Source organism: Psittacula echo (genome assembly GCF_963264785.1).
Source record: "Psittacula echo genome assembly, chromosome: 3".
NCBI classification, from domain to species: domain Eukaryota; kingdom Metazoa; phylum Chordata; class Aves; order Psittaciformes; family Psittacidae; genus Psittacula; species Psittacula echo.
In genome coordinates, this window is record NC_137736.1 from 57,662,090 (window position 1) to 57,685,260 (window position 23,171).

General features: G+C 37.4%; 1 protein-coding gene across 1 annotated transcript in view; it reads left to right on the top strand.

Annotated features, from left to right (window-relative positions):
• OCA2 (OCA2 melanosomal transmembrane protein) overlaps positions 1-23,171 on the top strand; it is a gene marked incomplete at both ends in the record, with an annotated part of 171,283 nt that overhangs the window by 54,814 nt on the left and 93,298 nt on the right. The window contains 5 exons of the mRNA XM_080614470.1: positions 249-314; positions 1,375-1,431; positions 2,440-2,564; positions 6,787-6,925; positions 15,332-15,464. Coding sequence (XP_080470596.1) covers positions 249-314; positions 1,375-1,431; positions 2,440-2,564; positions 6,787-6,925; positions 15,332-15,464 — 520 coding nt within the window. The remainder of the gene's footprint in view (positions 1-248; positions 315-1,374; positions 1,432-2,439; positions 2,565-6,786; positions 6,926-15,331; positions 15,465-23,171) is intronic.

Genomic DNA, 23,171 nt, shown 5'->3' on the forward strand with positions numbered 1-23,171 from the left:
CTGATAGCCTAATGTAGGCTTTTGATAATGACCCACTTAGGATGCCAACAGTGCTTTGAATTAGTAATAATAATAATAATAATAATGGTAAAAATACAGAGTCCTTTTTGTGTACCTTGTAGGAACACATTAATTTCCATCTTAGCTTATTTAAATGGTTCATTAATTAAGTGGAGTTTAAATTTCATAGCTAATAAAAAAATAGGTGCTTTATGGCATTCACTGGTAATTGTGTTTTTTGATTGCAGAGGCCAAGTATCGTTAAAGTGGTGGAGTGGATTGACTATGAGACACTGGCACTGCTATTTGGAATGGTAACTAAAGCGTATCTTTTGCTCTGAATGTGTTGAGTTAATCACATTCAATATAGAGATGTTTCCCTCTTAAACATTTTGTTAATTGTACTTTACTGAGACATGGTATGATGAAAGTCTGGGCCTTGAGGGATTTATCAAAAAGGAGATGATCAGATTTCTGAAGGAGCCTTTTGAAAATGTTGATCCTTTTCCATTTTTTTCAAAATCTGTAAAATTGTGTTTAACATACTAAAAACATCCTTGAGGTCTATAAATGGAGAGACCTGTTTAAATGCCAAGTATTATCACTCTCGTTTATCTGGTTAATTTTGTTTGCTCAAAACCTTCCCCAAGCACAGTCTGCTGGAAAAGTTGTGTTCTTTGTCTTAGTGTTATGTTTGGAGCCACAGAAAAAGCAAACCAGAAATGGAGGAAAAATATCTGATCAGATGATAATCATATATTATTTTAAACACTTTGCTCATAGCTATTTATGGTAAAAAGATTTGTCCAAGTGCTGTTAAACTCTAACACAAAATATACAATATAAAGAGACAAAATTAAAATTATCTGTTGCCATTCTGAAGTTTATTTATTTCCTGACACTGCTCCCTGCTTCCTGCCTTCCCCACAGAAAAAGAATGAAAAAAATATCTGTTGGGAACAAAGATGGAAGGACAGGAATCTTCTCAGAAATGTGGGAAAATGCAAGTAGTTCTTGGAGCTGCTATCTTCTGCCCTCTGTATAATGTTACTGCAGAAGGCAAAGACACTGGCTTTTCTTGGTTAATGACATAAGGGAGATACATTGAGTACATAATGTATGGTGCTTAATTAATTATTACAACTGAAATTCAACCAGATTAGTGTGACATTTACAGACTGCTTATGTTGAGAACTAAATTTCAACATTGACAAGAGATATCTGGCAGCTGTACTGGATATCCTAATATGAAGGTAATTAGCTTCTCAGAAGGGTGTCAGATAAGGACTTTCATCAGGATCATAAACTACATTGCTTTGTTTTTGTGTAATAATTCGGTTGCAAGTTATTCTCTTTTTCTGGATATTTTGGTAGATGGTTTTGGTGGCGATATTTTCAGAGACTGGCTTTTTTGACTACTGTGCAGTAAAGGTAGGCTTGTTTTTGTACTCTTAAGTTACTACTGGATTAATCAAGTTAATACTTAATCATCTGTGTTGCCAAACACTATATTTGAAGAACCTTTCTTTGGGCAGTGTCTACTTATCACATTAGAAATCACAGTGGTCAACTTGTAATTTTGAGAAATCTCTTAGGGATGAAAGGAAGCCTTGAAGGCAATTCCGTTTCTACAAGAGAAAGGTAAAGGCCTCCCTATGCTACACAAGCATATAGACAATATAAAGCTGAATTATTCCCCAGGACTACCCCAGGGCTGCAGTTCCACTGCAACTACAATCTGTATTAATGCCTGACAGAGCGGGAGAAGAAATATGGGGGCTATCATTAGCTGTATGATCATGCATGAAAAATGGCCACAGAGCTTTACACAGTAGCAGAACCAGAGTTTACATTAAAAGGGCAATTCTGATGGATTAGTTGCAAAACAAGTATTGCCCATGGTGAGGGACTATTTCACCTACTGCAAAGCTCAGTTTTCTTGAGAAAGGTGGAAAGAAAGAAAACAAAAATCACAAGGAGGACTGCTTCGAGAATAGAATCCCTAAACAAGACATAGGTGGACACACCCCTGCCTACATAGATGCCCAGACTGTGTAGCCGTGGCCATCCTGCTCTGAGGATGGAGAAGGTGTCCCAGCATGTGTAGGAGGTGGGAGGTCTCAATCACGTTAGTCCACCTGGGGATGTAGGCAGAAGATGATGGCTAAGGTCTGCTCCTGCCACAGCCAGCTTCATACCTGACATGGTGTTTCTTCAGACTTGTTTCTTCCTGTGCATGATGAAAATATTTGCTTCCAATTTCTTCTATGAAATGTTTTCTTGCTAAATTGATTAATATTGGAGAGGGTGCTGTTGGAGGTGCATGGAGTACTAATGCTCTGAGCTCACTGTTGCCTCATCTTTGGTGAAGTTATTTTATCTATAATTTTTTAAAAAGTGGTAAATCTGTTTTGTTTGTTTGTTTGTTTGTTTTATTAGGCTTATCGATTCTCTAGAGGCAGGGTGTGGGCCATGATTACATTTCTGTGTCTCATTGCTGCAATTCTTTCTGCATTTTTGGACAATGTTACCACTATGCTGCTCTTTACTCCAGTAACCATAAGGTACTTTATTGTTATGGTTTTGGACCTGGTCTTTTATAGCTAGCAATCAGTAGTAGACATGTGTGCAAAATGCTTGTTTGGACTTTTTTTTTTTTATCATTTAAATGGAAATCAAAACTTCAAATACTCCTATTGTAATAGGGTGAAGAGCTAACATTTTCAAAGGGATGGGTTGCCTTTTTGCTTTGAGTTCATAGAGAGCACATATCTGAAGCCTGTTACTCTCCCTTGGCAGCTAACTATTCTGGTTTGTCTTCATATCTGAACTGCAATAGCATATTGCACCAATGCTCCCCACTAGAGGATTTCTTCTTTTCTTTCCTGTAAGCAGAGAGAATTTTTAAATTAAAACTGCCTTGTCCTTTGCTGGCTCATATCTGTATACAATTTTAGATACTAATTTATATTTTAGTAAAGTCATTATCCCTTCTAATACTGGGCACAAGTAAATTTAAAAAATCTCTAGATTTCAGCTAACAGCTTTGTTTAGAAATATGAGACTGAATTTTCTTCCTGCTGGTGATCATGACACTGGTACAGCAGTTGTTAATTCCATGATTTGAGATTTGATATTTGGAACTTTTAATAGAGAACTGTGAATTTAATTACTTCAGATTTCTGTAAATTAGTATCACTTGATTTGCAACTAGATTTAATCAATACGTGATTAGAAATTATCGTTTAACCTGAACTTAACCTGTGTCTGGCCAGGCAAATCTGGTTAACCCAGTTCAGTTTTGGAACCACCTATTGTGTTTTTAAAATTATGCTGAATGATGTAATGCTTGCAGTCATTATCACATTAAAGTACACAAAATTCTATTAAGATATGCTCCCACTTTAAAACGTAGCATAAAGAGGTAAAAAACAATTTCGCAAGTAGAATATATTTTAGATTGGGAAACAGCTGGTGAATGAAAACGCCATTTGTCTTCTGTCTGATTATATTTTAAAGAGATCACTTTGCCTAACTGCAGTTAATAATTTCACCTCTAGCAATAAAGCAACACTGGAACTATTAAACACCAAATTTTCTTTAGCTGTGTTGCAGAATATTGTGAATTAACTATAATTTGGAATAGATTGAAATCCAGACGTCAATGCATCAGGAAAGAATTCTGTTCACAGGCATTGCTACTGTAGCATTTATTCCGTTTTCAAAGGATCAAAGAATAGCCCAGGTTGGAAGGGACCTCAAAAGACCATTTGGTCCCATATTTCATGGGAAAGGAAGCCTAGCTGAGATTATCCAGCGTTCTCTTTAATCATGACTTGAAAACCTCCAGTGATGGAGAATCCACCATATCCCTGGGGAGGTTGTTCTAGTGGTTAATTGTTCTTACCATGATTTTTTTTTTCTTATATCAAAAGGAAATCTCTCCCAGTGCAACCTGTACTTGTTGCCCTTTGTCTTCTCCATGCGGTTCCTTGTGTAGCGAGAGTCTTTGTCTTTGTAGCCAGCCTTTAAGTATTAGAGTTTTATACTAAATGTACCCCAAATACTTCAGTTTTATACTAAATAAGTTTGTAATGCTGAAGAAGGGGAAACTCTATGTGGGTAGCATTTTTATTTGAATCACTATCAAAGCCAGAACAAAATTTTATCTTGGTGAGTAAAACCAACTAATTGCCTGTTTCTAAAAGCTTCATACTGGAGGTAGGTTTTTTTGGTTTTTATCTTCCTGCCATTGTCTTCAGTCCTTGTCTACAGCTTCACTGTGTTGCACTGTGCTGTCATTGCCATGGAGATAAAGCTTGCAGAAAATCCTACTGACTCTATTAATATAAGGATTTTTATTTCCATAGATGAGGCATAAAACATAATACTTGTTCCACTCTGCATCTTGTAGTAAGATGATAAAAAAAAAATTAATAACTACCCCTTTTTAGCTGTAGTTTATTTTCAAGATACTTTGTTATTTGGAGCTACAAAAGGCTGATAGTTTTTCACGCTTACTTCTGTAAGTAAACAGAAGAAGTTTGATCCTGCTCTATAACTAACACATTCTGATGATTTTATACTTTGAGCTTGGCCTTTCTTGGCATACGTCAGAGGTTCTTCAAGCTATCACTATGTTCATCAAAAAGAAAGAATCATTAAAAAAAGTTAAGGTTGTATTTTGAAACATTCAGAAATCAAGGAGTGATGAAGTTAAAATTACATCTACAACTATGGTCTTGAACCACAACTGATGCAATTGGTTTTATACTACAAAGTACCCTTTAACTGCATAATTTAATGCTTTTGGAGAAATAGTGTATTTTTGCATAGTTGTTTTTTTTTTTTTTTTTTTTTTTTTTCTGGAGATTCTATGTGCTGATGTATGTGTCATCTGACAGCGTTTTTTCTGAGTTTTAAATTGACTCTGTTGTTGACAGCCTAAGTGATGTGCTGGCTTTGGCTGGGGTAGAGTTAATTTCCTTCACAGCAGCTGGCATAGGGCTATATTTTGGATTTGTGCTGGAAACAGTGTTGATAACACAGGGATGGTTCTGTTACTGCTGAGCAGTACCTACACAGAGCCAAGGCCTTTTCTGCTCCTCACCCCACCAGTGAGCAGGCTGGGGTTGTACAAGGAGCTGAGAGGGGGCACAGCCAGAACAGCTGACCCCAACTGACCCTAGAAACATCCCATAACATATGACATCATGTTCAGCACATACAGCTGGGGAAATAAGAAGGAAGGGGAGATATTTGGAGTGATGGTGTTTGTCTTCCCAAGTAACTGCTAAGGGTGACGTAGCCCTGCTTTCCTGTAGATGGCTGAACACCTGCCTGCCCATGGGAAGTGGTGAATGAATTCCTTGGTTTGCTTTTCTTGCATGAAGGGCTTTTGCTTTACCTGTTAACTGTCTTTATCTCAACACAGAAGTTTTTTCACTTTTATTCTTCAGATTGTCTTCCCCATCCCACCAGGGTGGAGTGACCGAGCAGCTGTGAGGGGCTTAGTTGCTGGCTGGGGTTGAGTCATAACAGAGTATCAAGTTGAGCTTTTGTGCAATATACACTTCTCTTTAAAATATAGGTTTTAATAATACAGACTTAGACTGAACAGTGAAGCTCTACTCTTCCTTCAGGGGAATGTGTGACAGCAATACAGTGAAAGCAATTCTGAGAAAGCATTCTTGCTGCCTACACTTCCCCGAGTCCTGTATGAGGTAGAGGGGGCAATAATTCAAGCGTGGCCTCCATCTTTACACACTGGAGCAGCGTTCTGACAAGCGATGAGCAGGAAAGCAGCCATCCCTTATTCCAAAGTGCTTAAGTGTGACCTTAACTTTCAGCCTTTAATACCACAGCCCAAGTTTATAGTCAAACATGTACTTCACAATTGAGCAGATTGTGTGGATCTCTGCATAAATGTAATTTGTGTGAGTTGAAGTAATCTGTGTGAAGATTACTGTAAGTGAGCTCTGACTTTAAATGGATCATGAGGTTACTGAATCAACCGCAGTATTTGCTATGGCACTTTTAGATGCTTCTTATTTAATGAGCATTTTACTTTGTCTTACGGAAGAAGCATCTAACTAAAGAAGCATTAAATATTTCTGAACAGCTAAAAACATTTTGAGATTTTGTTTAATGATGAGGAATCTGTATTTTCTACTGTTGTTGCATGACAAACAGAAATACTCATGATCAAGCTTTAGAGAAGGGGATAAATAGGAACAGAATAAATCAGATAAACCTAGGCTGAAAGCTGAGGTCTTTAATACACGATTCATGGCTAATAGGGAACCTGTGCAATCCCCTACCCTTGCTTTGGACAAGAAAGCTAATTTACTGATGCTGAGTGCAGAGCCTGTGGTGGCCCAGAATAATTTTCCATAGGTCAGTGTAGTCTGGGGACCATAGTTTAAAAAGCTGTATGACGCTGAAAATTTGAAATGCTATTTTCTGTGTACTCCAACTTTCTTAATAGTTGATTATTTTTAATGAAATGCTTTTTTAATTAGTGAGTTATAAAGGTAAAAAAAATCTATATTTTTTGCATTTGCATTGCTATAACTATTGTACCACATATAATGTAGTACAATTAAAGCTTTAACAATATATCACATGTAGATATTATGTTTAAAATCCTGCAATTTTTCAGTGAAATGACTGTATTTTATAAATTTTATGATTTATATAATTGCAATTTATATAATTTATAATTTTAATGTTTAAGGTACTTTAGTCTTAGGGTAAGAGGTTAATTTCATTCTCTTTATACCATAGGCTCTGCGAGGTACTTAATCTTGATCCTAGGCATGTCCTGATTGCAGAAGTAATCTTCACAAACATTGGGGGGGCTGCCACAGCTGTTGGGGATCCTCCAAATGTGATTATTGTTTCAAAGCGGGAGCTGAGAAAAAAGGTATGTACTGAAAGCTGTTTGGCTACTAAAATTAAGTACAAATGTTGACTTACTCAGTGTTAAACCTTCTCTTACCCCAGACAGCACAATAAACAGAACATAATCTACTTTTTCTGCTGTGCTATCTCTTTCTTAGTACGACAATCAGGCAAAGCAGAGTTATATTTTGGAGACAAAAATTGCAATGGAGAATAGACTTTTTGATATGGGTTAAGAATACCAGTTTCCTTTTTTGTGGTGATGGTGTGGAGGTTTTCCTTGTCAATGGCAAAGTGAAGAAAGAAGCAAAACAGTGGAGGGCTGTAAAGAAAGGGCAACAAGTAGGAAAAAAAAAAAAGAAAAAGGTGAAAATGAAGATGAAAATCCAAACTTTTTTCGGAATAGAATTTCTCTCAGAAGTTAAAAATAATAGGACAATTTGATTCCTTTTCAGAAATTTTGAACTAGAAGGAATTGTCCATACACAAAACCCCACAATGTGAGAGGCTGGGTTGGCCCTGTAGACTCTGCTACAAGAGACTTTGTCCTTCAGCTGCAGCCCAAGGGGATGCGGGGGTGAAAGGAGAGTGGGCGCTCCTCCCATGCAGCACGGGTTGCAGCTGGCTCCCACCTCCTGCCAACATTTTGGTATCCCCAGGCTGCAGTGACAGATTTTAGCTTCCAACACTCGGCCTTCCTTTCTTTCATTTTGTTGGGTGGCTGGTGACAAAGGAAAGGCCTTGTGCTGGATGGGACTGCAGGACTCCAGATACCTGCTAAAGGAACTCTCCTGGTTCCACCATCTCCTCCCATCCACATGGCCCTCTCTGCCCTGTGGACAGGCAGAGCCAATGCTGGTGGGTGTTCATGTTTGCAGCCTTCAGCTTCTGGATGGAGCTGATGTTTGTGTGACTTCTTCAAGCTTTCAGCTATCCCTGCCACCCTTGAACAGGAGGGCATCAAGTCCCATGTCTGCCTCTGACACTGTGCTCTCCAGTATCTTCTGGCGCATCACCCACCTCTGGCGTACTGGGAGTAGCAGGGAGGCAGTCTGCTCAGGATGCAAGGGGCAGCAACTCTTGGGATGAGACAGCTCTGTTCTTCTCCTAGCTCTCCTACCCACACCCCCACCAAGCAGCACCACTGAAGGGGTTGTAAGGTAACACGCACATTTGTAGGGATGCCAAGCCCATGTTTTCTGGTTTGGCCAGTTGTCATAAAACCCCAAAGTAGATAAATCTAAAGGAATTCAAAGTAGTGTATGTGCTAGTGTGAAAATACCTGTGCAAGTAGGATGAGGGAACTATAGTACAAAATATACACATATATATTTTTTTAATTTTATTTTTTTTTGATTTGGAGTCAATTACATTTCTATTGCTGTACCAAAAAAGCGTCTCTTCCAATTAACTGAATACATTCAAATTAATTAAGTACTGTCCAGGTTGGAAAATGTCTTTGAAAGTTCATCTCATTTAATAAACTGAATGTTTACCTTCAAAATATTTGAAATGTGCTGCAATTAGTTTATTCAGATGATGACTTTGGAGACTCTGTAATATTCATGGCTGTGGATTTGATAGCTAAATTTTACTTTTTAAATATGAAATTGGTGTAACTATATAAAACTTTTTTTCTAAAAGAGAATAATTAGCACCTGCCAGGCAGGTCATTTTCCTAAATACTCAGAAACTCATCATCTTTGTAGAACCTTCAGAAGAGGCTATAAACATGGGAAGCAATTAAGCAATCACATTGAAAGGAAACAATTTTACATTTCTCTTGAATAAGATATTGATAATTTTAGCAGGACACAGATGTATAAATACCATAGAAATGTGACATTATAGCAAACTTGGTATTTGAAACAAGCACAAAAACTTTCCAAATGTTTTCACTCTGGATTGTTTTCACATCTTTTGCTGCATCACAGAAATAAGGATGTAAGAACATTGATCAGATTTAACACAGGACCATGGGACTTGCACTGTTATTTTCCTATATTCTCAACTGTTATATCTATCTATATAAATATTTTTATATAGATCACAGTCTATATTCAGAGACCTATCCTTGGCTCTGAGGCTGAGTGGCATGGACTGGCTTATGTCCTAACTGCTTACAGCTCACTCCCTCTAAAGAAAATTTGCTGGGGAGAGCACTGTCAAGAGTAATGATAAAGCCAAGAGGGAAGCCAGGGAGAGAGCTGGACCATCTGGCCTCTTACAATCTGCACTGTTGCACTAATAGCTCAATTCTTAATTTGTCCACCTGCTCCAGCATGCTCTCTTTTGTTCAGAAGACGGAACAGAGACATTGTTGTCTTGTCTTAGTAACTACTTCTAGCAGAGCTTGCTGTGAGGAAAGGTTATGTGACCAACTGCAAATCTGCCTCTGAAATGTGTAGGGTGTCTCTGCTACATTTGTACCAAGTACCTTTTTTTTTTTTTCTCCTTTAAGTGTCTTTTGCAGTGGGTTTTAGTACTAGAAATGCTTAATTCTTTGTAGTGCTGGAAAGATTTTTCTCCCTGGGTTCTGGGGAAAACTCATGTCATATTAAGAATATTTTATTTAAACTATATTTGAATAAATAAGCTTTATGTTACAGTTTACTCATTAAAATGTAAGGGTAATTCTGTTTATTTGTCTTAAGATGCAAGTGGATGCCAAAAAGATCTTTTTGTTTGTAGCAGTGATTAATTTATAATACTGACATATTCCGTCAGTCATGCCTAGAATCAGTGGAACTTTTGCATATGAGGAGTGGAAGATTTGTTGTACTCATGCTTGTTCCTGGAATTGTTAGAAGTTTCACTAAATAGCATTTACGTTGTGATTTCAGGGAAGGCAAATAAGAGTTTTCCAAAGAGCAAATGGAAAATCTTTCAGTGAATACAGATCATGCTTTAATTTTTTATTATCTTCAGAGTACCTCTACTGAGTGGTCATTGTTAGCAAAATCACAATTTTTTCTTGAAGAGATATATGCTTCAGATTTTGGGAACTCCATTTTTATGTGCACAGTAGGGCACAAACCATTTTGAAATGGTCATTGTTTTCAGAAAGTTGAACATCAAGTTCTCTATGTTTGGGAACTTCACAAGTATCTACAGTCACACCTTTGAAATCAGAAACAGCTTGTGCTCTAAGCTTAGGCTGTGATTACAAGTTCTTTACAGAATGGATGGTGAATAGGTCTCCAGAGCAAAATGATGGTGTGAACATAGTGTACACTAGAGCATTTAGCTTTAATCTGCCTAAAAGATATAATGCTAAGAGCAAAGGCAGTTTTAGCATGTGCTAGCCACTGAATTATATCCTCTTATTTACTGTCTTTGTTAGCATGTGATAAAGCTTGTACTATTAATCTGATGTTTGCTGAGGATTTTGGGGTTTCAGCATCACACTCAGAGTTATTCCTGTCATTTAACAGGAATTTCCTGAAAAACAGCAGCCATCAGGTTCTCCTGTTTTGATTTTCAAAGACTTTCAGCCTTCATGCTGGTATTTAGTATGGTGAGATGTTAGTTGATTATATTTCATGAAAAGTTGTGGCACCAAAAATTTATGAATAAAAGTAGGAAATTCTGAAAAATGGTAGAGAGAAAATCATATATATGAATCTATAAATGTGTTTCAAGCACTGGAAGATTGTGAAATGAACTCCCATACCTTACTGGGCAATTATTTTTTGTTGAGTTTGCTGGATACAAGCTTAAGAGTAGTTAAAACTACCCTTTTATGTTGATGTTTCATTGATTCCTTTTCTCAAGAAAAAAATAAATCCTAGGTAAAGTATATGAAATAAAAATTATGGCTTTATGGTTGATTTCTGATTTTTTTTCCCATCTCTGCATGTAGTAAGCAAGATAAAAAAGGAGGTTTGTCAGTGTCTTAGACAAGCATTATCTTCATGTAACTGTGTTAGACCATCAGTGATTTCTGGTCATTTTCAATGATCATCATGAGCTGTTCCCCCTGAGACAAGGTAGATCTCAGTCGCTCAGCTAGAAGGGATGTTTAAACCAATGTAGAAATAATAAATTGCTCTTCCTCTTCCTCATTTTATGAGTTTTAAAATATTAAGTGAAAGGCATTCTGGCTAGTAGCAAAGTATTTGCTACTCCCTGAATTACTGCACCTAGCCGTAATTTTTTTCTTTCTCTTTGCCCTAAAATGGCAGATTTCTTCTGGAAAGATCTGAATTGCTAGAATTTAATTTTACACTTCCAAAAGCAATAAAAACAAATAAATAACGATGATAGAAAGTTAGCGTTTTAGCAAAACAGTGTGGTACTTCCTCCTAATATGAAATTGATGTATTTGACTTTGCATTTAAAACTATAAACCAAGGGAAGATGCCCACTCTGTTTCAGTCCTGAATCTGTAGGCAGTGGAACCTTTAGACTGCTGTCTTGCTAAAACAGAATCTTCAGATTTTCTGTTGACTTGGAAATGGGAGAAATTTAACAAAATCAGCGTAGCCTCAAGTAAAGGACATTTGAAGCATGTATTGTATTTATCTGATGGATTGAAATCTCCTGGGAGAAAAGTGTTTCTTGCCTATTGTGCATGCCAATTCTATTTCAGTCTATTGTGCAGGAAAAAGAAAATCTTCATGAAAATGACATTTTGCTGTATGCAGCAGACATGTGGAGCACTTTACTATGTTTTTACAATGCTGAATCCTGGCCTCAGCAGTGCAGAGGACTCAGGAGGTATAAAATGTGTTATCCACAGCCACAAAGGGTAAGAATGTAGGCTCTGCGGAGGTGTTACATGCCCTTTCTAGGGTGTGGGAAAGGGAGTAGGAGCAATCGGTGACGTAACTGTGACACTATTTTGGCATCCTCTGCTGTATCTCTGGTACAATGTGAACTGTTTATTTTCTTAAAGTTTTCCAGAGGCTGCTAGTTGACTGCTAGCCACCTGACAATATCTAGTGTGCAATCTGCCTTCTGCTTCCCTGAAACCATATTCTGTGTGCTGAGAAAGGCTGGTGCTAATCAGCCAGGCCAAAGCATCAGGGTGGGCAGTGGTCTGTTTTTCACTGGGATCCCTTCTGATATCAGCCATAAAAAGGAGTGCACTTGGTTGTCCTCAATCTCCTCATGGCTGTGGGGTACCAGTTTTCCAAGGCTAGTGATTGTCAGGATGAATTTTCTCTCACTGGCTCATGTAGATCAGTGCAAGGAGGTAATGGGGAGGAAAGCCAAGAGCAAGGGATGAGAAGAGAATTGAATCCTTGCACTATCACAGGCAATACTGTCATGCAAGCTCTTTCCTGAAATAAGCACAGTCCTTGTTAGAAACTATTTCTTTCAGTGGAATTGGAAAGCTGCTCTGCATTAGCAGCAGAGCAGCATGTTTTCCCCAAGGACCTTAGAAATTAGAAAAATCAATGGCTTGGTATTATGAAGTTAAACACACTCCTGAGATATTCAAAGAAAGTAATCTAGCTACTCTCTTTGGAAACTTCGGGTAATTTCCTAGATAGGATGCCAAAAAGTCTAGTTGACAATTTTTTTGTCTTGCAACGGTGACTTTGAAGGCTCATCTGTCAGTTCTTATGTCACAAAGCTGTGCTACTCCTGATTTTTGTTTTAAGAGTATTGTGATCTCCTTTTCATTTCAAGTCCTTTAAATTATCAGTCTGACCTAAAACCTCCTTCTTAACCTCAGCATTTTAGTTCTCCTTCTAGGTTGATGTGATTTTCCTTTTGTAGAGAAATTCGTTTTGTTGGTTTCAAGTGACACATTCTTGCGCTGTATTTTTTGTTTGAGAAGCTTCTGCATTGTGGCATTTCAGTAAGAAACCACAATTGTTGATGTGATATTCAAAATGTACAGCTAAGTGACTTCATAAATCTTTACATTTGTTTGCAATGAGCCACATCCGTAAATTCAAGTTCCATTGACCTGTGATGGAGACCTTACATATTTAAACTTGAGCATTTTCAAGGATTCTTTGGCTTCCTATTTATCTTTTTTATTTTCTACAATAGCAGTTATCTTTATGCCTGAATATCTGCAGAGAATTTTTGCTGGTATACTCTGCCCGGTAGCTGGCATCCTTATTCATGATGTGGGCACAGTGCTGCCAGCCCAAGAAAAGCTTCATCTCCACTGCTTTTTGCAAGACTAGGTTGAGTGTTTTAAAGTAATTTTCCTTGTTCTGATAATTCTGGTTCGAGATATATTCTGACCACCTCTAATTACTTTATTGCTCTTCAATCAGCTGTTTCCCAGTTCGGGTTTGTTGGTGTTTTTTTCCCAGTCAGATTTAGGCAGATTTTGCTATTTTGATGTAGCTTCAGTGTTTTTACAGCTTAGTTCCTTTCAGCTTCCTACCTCTCATTAGGCTATTTTAGAGACACAAGAAAACTGAATGTTTATTTTGTGTACTTCCTGAACTATTTAATGGCACACTGTCAATACTTGAAAGATTTCTGAACCAAGGCCAGTTCAACTTGATTTTAAGTATTCTTTTTTTTTTTTTTTTTTTTTTTTTTTTTTCTGGCCAAAATATTGTGATCTTTCTTTTTGTGTATAATCTTAGAGGTAACCCATATATAAATTAGATTTATTATCAATTTTAAATGGCTGTGATTAAGGAAACACACATGGGGAATATGGACTTTATAATACCTTGGCAGCAGGTCTTAAAAACATTGAGCCTTTGCAAAGTATCTTTTTTTCTCACTGCTATTTGTAAATTCCTAGAGCTATGAATGTTGATTTCACCCCTCATAGAAATGTCTTCTGTAGCTCTGATTCTTGACTTGATGCCCAGAGGCCAATCTTTCTGAGCATTTATAAAAATTGGCTTGTAAAGTCTGTCTTGCAGAGATGTCAGACATTTGACTGGCTGACCTATTATCTAGGCAAACTGGATGAAAGTTTATTATTTTCCTTTGTGGTACCATCTTTTTTTGTCCAATTCTTAAAATAATCTTATTCCAGTTCCTGAAAAGTCTTCTTTGTACTTGCATAAAAGAAATGGCAGTAGCTGAGTTATAATGAAAGGCCAGTGAATGAACTGGTATACAGTTTCACCTTTTAGTGGCTGGAGAGTAGAAGAGGCAAGGAATCTACTGTTAAATAACAACTAAGGATGATTTTCTTTAGCTCATGAAACTGAAACCTGTGTTTTTAATAGTACCAAATTCTAATCCTCTGTCTGCATATTTATGGTTTGAGATTTACTTAAGTGCCTGCAAACTATGGATTTTTTGCAAATAATCATTAATCTTTACCTAGCTACAAAAGTTCTTTATGACTTTAATCAGTTTCTTGTGTTGTGTGTTATTTTATTATGCCCTGAGGTGCAATAGAGTGAACTTTTTTTTTTTTTTTCCTTTTTTGAGCTAGAGACGTTTTAGCAGGGGCATTTCTACATAAATTCTTTCATTAAGAGGCAATATAAAAGAACACACATTTAAGGTAGTAAGTCCCCAATAGTGGTGTCATCTGGTGGTGTCATCTGGTGTCATCTGTTGCTGCATGGAGTGGTGTCATCTGGTGCTGCATGGGAAGCTGCTTTTAATATATGTTGGCATTTCAAATGGTCTATAGGTAGCACACAGGTATTTGGTAGAAGACAAGTCACTACAGAGACATAGAGTTGTGGCACAGGGGCATCCCATGACTTTCTAGAGTCTCTGGAAAATCAGTGAATTCTTTGAAAATTCAGTTTGGGCAACCTGAGCTATCCAGGGCTTGGACCATGCTTTCTTCCAAGTGTCAAAGATCTGCTCTCCTGGGATGACTGATTCAAACAACCTTTGCTCTGTGTAAGACAGTTCCTTGATACAGGGGAGTCACTTACATGTGATTCCTCTTGGAGCCTTGGACAGGCTAGTCAGGACTAGCTGGGATTTCAGAAAATCCCAGCCCAAAGGCTAACCCTGATCCACTACAGTGTGTGTAATATGGTATCCTGGAATGATTCAGTTGAAAGGGGCCTTGGAGGTCATCTAGTCCAACATCTTTCTCAAAGCATGGCTGTGAAGTCTATAGAATTAGTAATAGAATTATTGTAAATATTCATGTTTTTATCAGTTTAAAACAAAAGAGGGTCATTAAAGTTTAACTATTTCTGCAATTCAGTGTGATTTAAAATGAACTTACAGTGATTTAAGTGAAAAGTGAAAGTTAATTATTGAGTTTGGGATTGTCTACCCATGTAAGGAACACTAAATGTGTTTCAGAATAACTTGTAATGCTATATTTTAGTTTTCTGAATGAAATTGTAATGTGGCTTGTCTCCTTGAAACAGATGAAATAGAGCTTCTACTGACTTGGAACTTACTTTATTACTTTATATTTATTATTGATTGCTAAGGTACATACAGTTGAATACTTTTCCCTGTAGGAAATGCAAAGAAACAACTGATTTTCAATTTAGGCTTTCATTTTTATTTCCAGGGATTGGATTTTGCAGCCTTCACAGGTCATATGTTTGTTGGCATCTGCCTTGTTGTTCTGGTCTCCTTTCCTTTCCTCAGACTTCTTTACTGGAACAAAAAACTTTATAATAAGGAACCAAGTGAAATTGTCGGTAAGTGGGAGTATGAAAAAAATTTTATTATCACTACACTGAATGTGCTAAATAGAAACTGAATAGTGCCTATTACAGTGCTGTCTTCAGCTGAAAGTGCCTGCTCTCCTGCAGTCTCTGAACATAAATTTTTTAACTAATAATTTAGGTCTCATTTTTAGTCATGATGTTTTCTGACTTCTAGAAATGGATGTTTTTCTGATGTTAAGGTTGATGTGTTGACATGAATTATTAAGAATCTTTCAAAATTTATGAGGATATTTTACGTAATTTATAGCCATAGGCTTGAATACCTGTGTGTTGTGTATCACAAGAGATAACATCTGCTCAAGGTGCTGAGTTCACAACCTAGCTTTAGAAATATCTCAGGTTTCCCTTAAGACAGGCATAGTGTCATAGCATTGCCTCACTGCTGGTTTTCTTCCACTGGATTTTTTCAGCAATTTTTTCCTGGTCTGTGGTCTCTGAAGGACATTTCCTCAAGAGCAGAAGAACTTTCCAAGTTCTTCCAGCTTGCCACTGTGGCTTTTCCAATTCTAAATTTCCCCAGTGTATAATTTCTATAATTCAGTAGGAATAAATCTATGTCTTTTTTAGGTTTCTCACCTCACCTAGAAGCCTCGCTAAACTTGTTTCAATGGCTGTTGACTATGTTAGTCCTTTTTTGCCTTCATGCTTTTATGCTTTTCTATTCAGTTTTTTTGAAGTATTCATCTTTGTTCTCAGGCTTCTGTTCAAGTGGTGAAATGTAACAGTAACCCCCAAATGTTCACAATTTCTTTATGAGGTAGGAAATAATTCATTATAATTTCTTAGCAAGCTTTGTGCCACTAAAATGCATAATCTGAACAGGTGAGTAGTTAGCTCACCTTACTATTGCTCCTTCTCTTCTTTGCAGTGGGCTAGAAGCTCATCATGAGCCAGCAATGTGCGCTCGCAGACCGGATGGCCAACTGTATCCTGAGGTCGATAAAAAGCAGTGTGGCCAGCAGGTTGAGGGGGGTGATTCTGCGTCTCTCCTCCACTCTTGTGAGACCCCACGTAGAGTACTGTGCTCAGCTCTGGGGTCCTCAGCACAAGAAAGACATGTACCTGTTGGAGTGAGTCCAGAGGAGGGCCACATAGATGGAATACATCTCCTGTGAGGACAGTCAGAGAGTTGGTATTGTTCTGCCTGGAGAAGAGAAGGCTCTGGGGAGACCTTAGAGCAGCCTTTCAGTACATAAAGGGAGCTCAAAAGAAAGATGAGGACAGACTTTTTAGTAGGACCTGTAGTGATAAGATAGGGGTAATGGTTTTAAACTAAAAGAGGATAGATTCAGAGTAGATACAAGGATAAGGGTGTTGAACCACTGGAACAAGTTGCCCAGAGAGATAATAGAAGCTCCATCCCTGGAAACATTCAAAGTCAGGCTGGATGGGGCTTTGAGCAACCTGATCTAGCTGAAGATGTCCCTGATCATTGCAGGGGGGTTGGACTAGATGCCCTTTAAAGGTCCCTTCCAACTCAAACCATTCTGTGATTCTGTATCAAAATGTAAATACAGAGCAAGTTCCTACCTGTTCTACACAGCGCTCAACAACGAGAATCTTTTGGGGAAAAGATCATCCCTGGAAAGGAACTCTTTTTGTTGGGGAGGAATGGACCCTTTGCAACCTTCCAGAGAAAACCCTATGTAATTAGGCATTATTATAAAAAAATATTACTATCATTTTTGCCTGGAAATGTATTATTCAATTGCTGGTATTCAACGTTAGGATTTTTTTTAATTCAGAACTTTATTAGTTAAAAATAATTAGCTTGCTTTTAGTAGTTTCTTATGTTCCAACAGAAGTCATAGCTTCATGGATATTTCCCTGAATAATTAGATTTATTATATACTTAAATTTTCTTTAAAAGTGCTAGCTTGCAAGGTGTCTTGAGATAAGTAATAGCTAAACAGTCAGAAAATTCATTCTGTCAACTGTGAGAAATTTTGGTCCTGACATAAAGGCATTATTTTGTGAATACATAGTTTGGAAAATAGATATTTTTTTTCTCTCATCTATGAATTTTTGAAACATTATTTTGTATTTCTAAGAAATCAAGTATGCATAATGTGTTTTATTAATTGGAATAGTACGATTTACTCACTGATGTAATATTTCTGCCAGTTAAAAGCTGTACTAATGAAACATCGGCTAGCATATTTCCCTCAGTTCATCTTTTGGTAATCTGTTACTTGCAGCTTAGTATGTTCATATATAGCAGTCTCGTAATCAGCATACCATGTGTTATAATTAGCTGCTTGCCTATTGCTGCGAAGCTAATCAGTAGCTGTTCAATTAGAGCAAATGCTGAAGAGCTACTCTTTCTATCGAAACTTTCTGTGGAAGGGGAAGAGAAAGCCACCAACACTGCTCCATTAAGAGGTAGCTGTTGTGGTTTGGATTTGCAAAATGTGCTCCAAAGTGCTTTCAGGGGTCCTTCCGTCTCAGGTTGCAATGATTCTGTGATAACTTCAAATGGCTTGTTTGAAGCAGCTGTTTTAATCAACTGAATACTAGCCTTCTCTCACCCTGCCCCCAATTAACAATTAAACAAGATATGTGAGACCTAATCGGTATATTATTATACTCCCCAGATTTCTCCCTGTATGCCATGTGCTTTAGGATTTTTTCTGTTGTTTTAGGCTACACGTGTTATTGAGAATGGATAAGCATTAATTTTAAGAATGGACCATGCTGTTATTCTGAAAATACATTGGCAGATTAATTTCAGTGCTGTGTGCTACCGGTGTCTTTAAATTGTTGCCTTTCAGACTGAGCTGCAGCACCTGTGCAGCAGAAAAAAAACACGTTCCTTCTCCAGAAGCTACTATCTACTTAGAGTGGCTTGAAGCAGGACATATTACAAAAGAAAAAAGAATCTGAAGAACTCAGCTGTGAGAGAGAAAATCAAATGCTTTTTAAAAATTCAGGGATATTTTAAGGCCTTTTTTGAGTGTGACTTTCAGCTGGTAAACCTGCACCTTGTTTTGTGTGATGGAGAAAAAGATAGTAGGGTTAGGGTAGAAAGCTGAGAAGGTTTAAAAAGTGTATATATATAGTTTCCTAAAAGAATCTCTAAGGGGAAATAACAATATATGAGTGTAACAGGCATTAAACTTGCTTCCACCCCCCCCCAAAAAAAAAAAAAAAAAAAAAAATAAAAGCTTGAAACCAAAGTTTTTGCTTCCCTTAAGTGTTAACAATATATTATTTTGCCATTATTTCTGCTGGTGTGGCTCACTTCAGCAGCTGGGAAAGTACTGCTATGGTAGTATGATAGTCAGCATGGAAAGTCGGCAACAGAAGGAATTTTCTAATTAATCATAGTCATGTGTAAAGTGTTTAACATGGGAAAAACACAGTGCTGTTTCTCACAGTGTGAAATGTGGCAAGCAGATGAGTGGGTAAATCTCTTTCTTTCTTCCATGTGGAGGTTTACAGCTGCTTATCTAAGAGAAATAAGAAAGAAAGAAGGAGGTTAAAAAAAAAAGAGGTACAAAACCAGTAGTGAAAAGGTAGAAAGTCTAGAAGAGGAAAGAAGTAGGGGAGTGGTAATTGAGGGTTGTGAGACACGTACAACCGACAGGATTGGTGCTGCCTGCAAGATGTCCAGGCATTGTTCCCATTCCTTTGAGTACAGACTGCTCATGTTGGTGCTCATTTTGTGTGAAACCATGAGAAGAATGGCAGAGCTAAGGGATGGTCAAGAGAGAAAACAAGGTAAAATTGAAAAATTTGCTTAGCATTTAATATCTGGTGAGTCTCCAGACATTTCCTCTGTGCCAACTGACCAAGCACAGGCATGGTCAACTGTAATTGTAGCTGAACAGAAGGTATAGCTCAGTGCTGTTGTTATTAGTTAGTCCACATTAACCCCGTTGCCTGCCACAGCTCTGAGATGCCTGCCTGGAAGTATGTATGGTCCTCATCACAGGTGGCCATGGTTAAAAGGTTAACAGCTTTGTTGTTTTCTCAGGGCATGGGATGTCCTGGTGGCCTCCGTGCTCTCTAATAGGCATGTCCTCATGCCATGCCCTGCGGTGTAATATTTACTTTTGGTTTAGTGCTGGGAAAGAACTAATGTGATGACTTGCAAGATAACTTCAGTGTTGCTTCAGTGTGAACTGAAAAAGGCTAATGATAATGATGATAATAATATCCAGGGCCACGAGGACACCACAGGGGCATCGAGGGCACCGAGGTTAAGGTATTATATATCCACGTGTTTTGCTTGGGGTCAGAGAACAGTCCTTAGCCCTATTTTAGTTAGTAACCTATTTGTAACCGTAGGAACCAGTTGCTAGTTTCTTGCTAGAATCAGTGAGAAGTACATCAAGTACCTAGCAGGATTAAGGACATCAACAAATCTCAGTCATGAGGAGTGCCTGTACCTATGGAAATACTTTCTAAGAGCCCGAAAAACATTATTGGTATTTAATGTAACAAAAATAGTGGGCTGTCCTCACTTGAAAGTTAATTCAGGTGAGGAAACCAGCAGGCAGATTATACAGAGGATAATGTTCAAGGAAAGGAATATTTCAAGATATTTTCAAGCATTTAATTCCAAACTTAATCTGGATAGCAATTTTGAAATATGCATTGCACTCTACTGTCCTCACCTGAAATGCTAAATTGTGGGAATATATGGGAAATGTTTTATAAATCTTGAAGAACAATAAGGAACAAGAACATGCTCTTGGTGTTGGTTTGTTTTTGGTTTAGTTTTTTTTTTTAATAGTTAACATTTTAACTCTCCTACGGTGAATGATATCATGCTAAACTAAAAGATGCAGCTTTCTTAAGAATTATCTTTCAGTCTCAAAGGAACAGGTAGTCTTACAGTCTCTGCAGAATTTGTGTATACTCCTTTTTTGGTAATAATATATCAGGATCCATGAGGCTCATGGCTTTATGTTTAAAAATGTAGAACAGAAATCTGTCTTTTAGTATTTGCACCTTGAACAGCTGTTCTAATTGATCATTAAAAAAGAATGAAGGAATGAAAATAAGTGTAGGTTTTTTACTTTACACAGATTCAAGATTTTTAAATCTTGAAAACTTAAAATCTTAAACCTGTAAGTCCTTTGAACTGCTTTAGAGTTGATGGAGTATTCGTTTTGGAAAAAAAGAAAATGTCAATCTGCCTTTTCCTTTTTTCAGATTATAAAAATAGGATTCTGACATTACAGAATAAGGGAAATATGACAATTTCATATTATTTGTTTAGTGCATTGGTAATACAGCCATCAAAAGAAGGCAACTGTAATATTACCTACCTTATGCAGAAAGAAAACATAATACAGTGGCATTTTAAATCAATAGAGCAGCACTTCACAATTTATTATACGCATTTTTCATGGAAGGGATTAGTACCGAAAAATCACTGATGGAAGGTGAAAACTGAGGAAGTGATACCTCCTGTTTCTTTTACAGCACTTCTCTCCTTTGATTTTTGGGTACATACCACAAATGTGAAATGATTGTACAGATATACACTGATTGACAAGACCTGGCCTTTTCATTAAGTGTTTTGATGAAGCTGTGACAAAATTTTTCGTTTTACTCTGATGGTATTGAAGCTCATAAGATCTTCCTGATATACAGAACTGAAGAGAACCATTAAGGCTAATTTAACACATGCTCTGTATCTGTTTGCTGCAGAGAGCTTTCACTGTGACGATGTTTCAAATAAAAAAAGTAACCTTGACAGATTTTTAAATTATTCCTGCCATAAGTCAAACTTATTAGTCACCATTTATACATTTAAACCAGTTGCTAAATACATGGTGAGCCTGAAGTTTGCTTCATTATTTTGCTCTTTATTTTATCCTATTAAAAGCATTATATGAGATCTTTCAGATTAGGAGTTGTCCTCTTGAGGCTGTTTCTCTTCATGATTCTTTTTTCCTGAATAGGACTTTGGGAATACCATTTGTAAGTGGTTTCTTGTGGCACTTTGTTTTGTTTTGCTTAGGATTGGATTGGTTTGGTTTGGCTTTTTTTCCTGGTGTTGAAAGGACCTCAGCAGTAGTTATGTTTAGTGCAACAGTAGTTGTTTGGAATGTATCTGTTCACTTTTAAGCAGAGGAGAATGAATTGAACAGATATTTTTTAATTACGAGACTTGTACTTTAATGGAAAACATTGGCTAAATTGGTTTTCATGTCTGACAGTTTTAAGTGAAAACTTTTTGAAAGTGAGTAAACCAGAATTACTATCCAAGATTTCAAACCTGATGAAAAATTTCTGAAACAAACTGCGCTGGAATATAAGATAATCAAATGCTTAAAATACTTGACCCTTGATTTCCCATGACCCTGTGCCATTCTCAGGGTAAAAGAACTGAATATTGTGATTCTCAGAGTCCTGCTTTTAAAAGATGGGGAATTGCAGTAGAGGAAACTAAGGGACAAAACCACATGGACTGAAATAACTTTGTTGCTCTAAATCTGACTTACCCAGAGATGGGAACAGAGCTGAGAGAAATCCCATCCCTCATTCAGGGACAAACCAATCGAAGAGTAACGTATGTCTTTATCAACCATTCTGAAATGTTATAAGAGCTCTAATCCTCTTTAATATCTGCAGATTACTCCATCTGACTGTTATGTGACCATCATAGTGTTATTAAATTTACTTTTCTCTTATAAAATGCAGTAATAGGCTTGTAGTGTTGTAGACTCTTTCAGTAGCTAAAATTATAGGGGGGAACCCAGAGTGCCTTGAGGAAAGATTCCAGTTATATTTTGAAGGAGAGCAATACTTACTATTTTGCAGCTTTCTGAACAGCCTAACTCCTAGGGCTGCTGCAGTCTGCCTCAGCTTGCCTGAAGAAGATTCCTGAGAGGAGACTTAGGTGTATGGTGCCCTCTGAGGTTTGCAGTTTTCTGCCAGGCTCCAGTTGCTTTACTACAGGGACGAGGATGACCTGTAAATCCTGTGCCATGGACGCAATCGCATGCTAGGCAACTTAAACAGCGTTAGGTGCTTTGGTGACCAAATGGGGCTTCAGCTGCTGGCTTCTGAGTTGAAAAGCTTATATAAATGCTCTATATTGCTTTATGCAGAGTTGTGCAGATTTTTTGCATTCCTTTGCAAGTATTTAGCTGAATAAAGCAAAGAGTGTTTTGTTGCGGTTTTGAAGAGTTATGCCTCTGCTTAACTTTAACCACTATTGATGAACTGGACTACCCAAAAGAATAAAGACAAGAACATTTCAGGCATTTTTTGTTTCTTTCCCCTCAGATTGAGAGCCTTATGCTTGTGTCCTGTTGAGGGGTGCTGCCTCTAGGATTGAGGCATGAGTTGTTGAGCTGGAGTATTCCCTGAAGTGAATTCTTTCTATACTTGGTTTTCACCTTTCTGACTTAGTTTCTGTGCTTTAAAATGGAGATAACACCATCTAGTAATGCTTAGAAGATTAATTGCATTAATCAGGGATTTAAAAAAAATACTAAAAATTATGGATATTGCTATTACTAGATTAAGCTAAAATTAATGGTACTTAATTTGCTTTTCAGTTAACCTTTAAACAGAAGTATTCTTGATCTGAAAGGTTAGCAAAGAAACATAGTTACTTTACTGAAGGGTTAAGCTATAAAAGCATGTGGAGACACCATCCCCTTCACAGGAGCATGCTTTATATGTCATTAGTCACAGCCTAGCAGTACAAACTGT